The sequence below is a fragment of the Monopterus albus genome, unplaced genomic scaffold, assembly GCF_001952655.1.
Source record: "Monopterus albus unplaced genomic scaffold, M_albus_1.0 scaffold144.1, whole genome shotgun sequence".
Taxonomy (NCBI): Eukaryota; Metazoa; Chordata; class Actinopteri; order Synbranchiformes; family Synbranchidae; genus Monopterus; species Monopterus albus.
In genome coordinates, this window is record NW_018128024.1 from 528,796 (window position 1) to 534,322 (window position 5,527).

The window sequence follows — 5,527 nt, forward strand, 5'->3', positions numbered from 1 at the left end:
TACAGGACACACTACACCAGTATACTTCTCACTGCAGCAACCACGGGAGGCCTCCAGAGAATGACAAGATATTTACTTGACTGATGTTGTGTGACATTACTCTTGTGATGTCACAACATTATGTGTCAGTGACCAAGTCACAACATCTCATTTATCAAAACTACCTGCTTCTTTATAAAACATACACTTAAAAATCTGTATGTAATAAAAGCATTTAACTCAGGAGGATGAAATTTGTCAGCCTTTAAGGTTTAAGGGTTATGTGCAGTCCATATTCAATGCAGAATAGAACATCTTCATGGTGAAAGTGTACAGGACAAAACAATAGACATTGGTAAATGGCACTGAACAACAGATTTGAGTTTAGCAGCTTTCAAAATAAAAATGGTGAGTCTCTTCCACCCACAGAACTTTAAACTTGGAATTATAATGAAAGTTAATTACAATCAGTCCCAGCCACACTTTACTTCATTGGGTTCTTAAACCACAAAATGTTTTCACAGAAAAAAAATTACAATGAATTATCAATACACAAATACCATATTTTCCTTTGACAATCCCTTTTAAAATACATGTGCTTGGCCTGAAGCAGGCTACAGAACCATTTCAATGTGAAATACAGTCATTAACAGATTTTTCAGTGAATTATAAAGAGGCAACAGTTCAACAATTGGTCAGTTCAGAGCTTTCAGAAACAATAGTGGCTAGTCTGCTGTTTCTCTTACCAAACTTGTCTCAATCAGCCACAATTTAAAACTTTAATCTGCTATTTTCAAAACAGAAAACCAGGGTTTTATAGAGAAACAACAAACTACTTCAACTGTGGTGACTCAAGAAAATCCTCCCCAAAAAGACATCAAATAACACATAGAGGTTGAGATCTCAGCACAAATGTAGCCAACACACAGGGAACAGGGGATACACACAACTTGGTCATTGTTGACAGAACGTTTTCAAGAAAGGTGACTAAAGCCAGAAAGAGGGGGAGAGTGTGAGAGGTGAGAGGAAGAGAGAGTATTGTTTTTGGGTTTGTTTTACATACGGGTCTAGAAGATCCCACCACAGCTGTGTCAGAACGATCTCTGCAGAAACACACAGGACAGAAACAAACAATCAGTCGATGACATGAGCCGACAGCCAACCTGACCGATTCAAGTTAACTTTATGAAAAAGACCTGCGGTCTAGATTTCAAAGGGAACTACAGGGAAACCCAGCCTGAACTTAAATAATAAGTACGTGGACTTCTCAGATATGACTTTATATTTTAAGTATACATACACAATGAACGTCCTGCCAGCAGGTTTTACTCCACCAATTGGAGTGCGGCGAACGATCACGGATGAGTGTTTCGGGATGTGGGCTTCATCATCTGTATATTCTACAAAACATGAGATCACCACAAATTAAATAGAAAACCAAACAATGAAAATGTGATGCCTAAACAACATTACCAAAATCCATTCATGGACCTCAGGTCAAGATCACCAAACTGATGTAGATAGTAAATCAGATGCACACAGAGAGTGTCTAAACTCAAATATGTTCATTATAGTAACTAAATACAAGCCAAACCAGGGACAGTGGGTGAGTTTGCTATGGCCTCTATTATCAGTTTGTATCAGCTAAAGGTGTGAAAAACATAGTGGTATCCAGTGTTTATGTATACATTTTATAAATCACCTACCTGTCAAATTTGGTAGTTGATACCAATATTAGATTACAGAGTAATGGAAGGTTTTTACTATATTTACTCAGCCTTATGCAGGCTTTTAAACATTTCAAAAGACACGTGACTCAAGTTACTCTGGACAAGAAGCAGTACAGAGCTGAAACAAATAACAGCCAAAAAATATTGTGAAAATTGATTATATATAATCATTTAAAAACAATAATTACAGAAATTCACTGGTTCCGGCTTTGTGTTCTTACTGGTTTTCTAGTCATCTACAACAATATCCTGAAATTTAGGGCGTTTGAGAATATTGGTGAAACAAAACAAAAGCAATGTGATAAGATGATACTGGGATCCGGTCAGCTATAGTGGGCATTTTCCGTGTTTTCTGACTTTTTAGAGATCACAATTAATTGAGGAAACAATTGCAGGATTCATTAACAACTAAAATAGCTCTTAATTCTGGTCCTCGGTGGTGCAAATAAGTGTCACAGTTGGGCTAGCTCAAAAACTACTATGCTCAGACTTGTCAAAGAAATTAACCCAGAGAAGATTAAGTCTGTTTAACACAATTGTACATTAGTTTGAGCTATACTCGGTCTGGTGTAGTTCAGATCCAAAAAAAAAAAATAATAATAATAATAGGTGTCAATTTTATAGCTTCTCTGGGATATCCAGTCTATATGACAAGTCTACTTTTCCTATTTTACATAAACACATACACATAATTAAACAACAAAAATACTAACAGGGCAAAAATAATAGAGTTCATAACCAACAAAATAGTTAAGTGGATTAGATCATGTGGCTTCTGGGTTAGACTTGTGTGCTAGTGGGGAAACACAGTAATGTGTGTCTATCACCTATCGTTAGTCTCACAAATACAGGCTGACATCTATGTCACACATTTTGTAATGTGGCAGCTGATAACATACCTTCTCGAGTCTGCGCATTAGTGATCTGCAGGTCGCAGTCTGTGGCCTTGAGCCGCTCCCGGGCCATAATCTGCCTTTTAAGCTCGCTGAGCGTGATATGTAGCCCATCGAAAGTTACTGTATTGTATTCCAGTTTGGAAGAAAACTTATAGTGAACACACGACATTTTTTTTTTACAGGTCTGACCACTTAAGTCAATCAAGTACAAGGGGAAAAACACAGGCCTGGTATGATAATAAAATGAAACAGGGTCAACACTGAATACAGGAGGCTAAATCTAGTGACTTTTAATAGGCAAACCTTCTTTATATTCGCTGAAACACTGGATAAAGAAAAATACTAAAATAGGGAAAGGTTCAGCTCGCAGAAGACGACAGAGTCCTTGTTATTGCCAAAGAAAAATAATCGAGGTGTGAGGCCAAAGCGCCATCGAGCAGGCGCCGTGGGCCTCCTCAGTCCTTTATAGTCCGATAAAACAGAACAGGGTACCACCAACTCAAAGGCAGTCCATATAGTACAGTGTAAATCTTTCACATTGATGTATAACGTTATGAGCCCATGTCCGTCGTGATTTGTCCTTGATGTAAAGGCCGGGCCGCCGCGCTGCAGGCCACTAGCGTAGCTAGCAGCAGGCCTGGGGGATCCTGAATATCAGTCCTTGCTTTTATGGTTCAGTTCTTATTTCTCAAGTAAAACAAACACGAACGAGCCCAACAAAAAGTCCACAGAACTGCGCGAAAGCTTCCGCAATGAGTCCACAGGTTGAATCGCCGTTGGTCCTCAAATATAATATTCCCTTTATTCGTAATCTCCCGTATCTACCGTGTAACTGTTATCTTAGCTAATGCCAAGGCTCGCATGCTACACCTCGAGATTAGCTAATGTCACCTCGCTACTCAACACAATATGAAAACAACACTGACCTAACAAAAGCTAACGCATAATACTTAACGGTGCTATGCTAACAATGTTGGCCAAGGTGGCTATCGGATATTCTAACAAAATCCACCAGCTACGCAATCAGGGCGCAAAAGTTCCTCTTCGGTCCACGGCTATTTCCAACCACGACAAGCTGAAAAGTCTGTATATAGACGATTCTTCAATTTAAACATAAAATCCAGTACTGTAGTCCAAACCACTCCACTCCTCGCTGTTTCATCAAAATGGCGCAGTAGGGAACCGGAAGTACACAGAATCCTCCCAAAGAGTACAAATGGGGGCAAACGCGTTGGTGAATTTCAAAGTAAAAGCCCCTCTCCGTCAGAACCTGAAAGTGCAAATTACTGTTTAATTTTTGTTTCTTTGGTCTTTTTGTTTGTTTGTTTGTTAGGTTTTTGTATTTCCCCGGCTTGATACCTATGCTTGTTTATTCCGCACTATAGAGTAATAAGCTACCGCAAACTATAAAATGTTCAAATACTGTAAGAAACATAAAATACCGAAACAGAACTTTGTGTTACCAAGTAAAAGATTTGGCATTTTAAACCTGCACGTATCATATATATATTTATATATTTACAGACTGTGTGCATATATATATTTATATATTTATAGTCTGTGTGCAATACGAGGTAATGACAAACTATAGGCATATTTATATAGTGTATATATGATGGACAACTTGCAGAGAATTAGCACATCACTCAGCTCTAATGAGCATTTTAGTGACTTTCAGGTTTTTATTACTCTCCTTTTCAGCTGTTTCTTTTTTGAGGATAGATGCTCACCAAATTGCAGACAGACAAGCGATATTAGTTCATTAATCAACTGATGTAGCCAGAATGTGTATCTTAGCCAACTAATATATAAATGTATAGGCCTATATATAAATGAATAGCATGATGTACTAGCACATTCTGTGTAAGCCTTTGCATTGGTGAACTCTCTTGGTGTTCTTTGAATGTTCCATTATTTTGTCATAAAGCATCTTGGGGCAAGACACTGAACCCCTCGTCGATGGTTAGAGCCATCCGTTGAGGTGGCGCCACACATGGCTTCCATCGGTTATGTACCGAAAACAAATTCCTTGTGTGTAACATACTTGGCCAATAAAGGTGATTATCCTTATCCATATCTTCACGAACACCATTAAAACAAAAACCCCTAATGGCCTAATGCAGCGTTTGAATTTTGTAAGGAGGTAAGTGGAATAGCATGGTAGTGTGGCCGAGTGGTCTAAGGCGCTGGATTAGGGCTCCAGTATCTTCGGGGGCGTGGGTCCGAATCCCACCGCTGCTACGGGTTTTGTGCCAGCAAACACAGTAAATTGGACTGAAATCATGCTAAACATATGAAAAACGATTTTCCTGTGGCACAACACATCGAGTTATACTGAACATAAATGTGAAACTTTTCCAAAAGATGGGTTTCAACTTACATGGCAACTGCTGTAGCCTGTGCAAATATCCATCCATCCATCCATTTTCCTCCACTTATTGGGGACCGGGTCACGGGGGCGTCAGTCTAAGCAAAGATGCCCAGACTTCCCTCTCTCCAGACACTTCCTCCAGCTCCTCCTCCCCAACCTGAAGGGAACAAGCCACCCTTTTCCAACTGAGAACCATGGCCTCGGATTTGGAGGTGCTGATTCTCATCTCAGCCGCTTCACACTCGGCTGCAAACTGCCCCAGTGCACGCTGGAGGTCCTGGTTTGATGGGGCCAACAGGACAATGTCATCTGCAAAAAGCAGAGACGAGATCCTGTGGTCCCCAAACCGGACTCCCTCCGGCCCCTGGCTGCGCCTAGAAATTCTGTCCAAAAAATAATGAACAGAACCGGTGACAAAGGGCAGCCCTGCTTGAGTCCAACATGCACTGGAAACAAGTCTGACTTACTGCCGGCGATGCAAACCAAGCTCCTGCTCCGGTCGTACAGGGACCGGACGGCCCTTAGCAAAGGGCCCCGGACCCCGTACTCCC

General features: G+C 40.4%; 1 protein-coding gene across 3 annotated transcripts in view; it reads right to left on the minus strand.

Moving 5' to 3' along the window:
• Positions 1–3,805, minus strand: part of LOC109968201 (E3 ubiquitin-protein ligase RBBP6-like) — a 14,522-nt gene extending 10,717 nt beyond the window's left edge. For 2 of the 3 annotated variants that reach the window (XM_020614287.1, XM_020614286.1), the window contains exons 1-3: positions 2,609–3,804; positions 1,280–1,379; positions 1,043–1,082 (exon numbers count right to left, since the gene is read on the minus strand). In XM_020614287.1, coding sequence (XP_020469943.1) covers positions 1,043–1,082; positions 1,280–1,379; positions 2,609–2,774 — 306 coding nt within the window. In that variant the 5' untranslated portion in view covers positions 2,775–3,804. Of the gene's footprint in view, positions 1–1,042; positions 1,083–1,279; positions 1,380–2,608 lie in introns of all 3 variants that reach the window. The other variant, XM_020614288.1, reaches the window with a different exon arrangement.
• Positions 3,806–5,527: the final 1,722 nt, after the last annotated feature.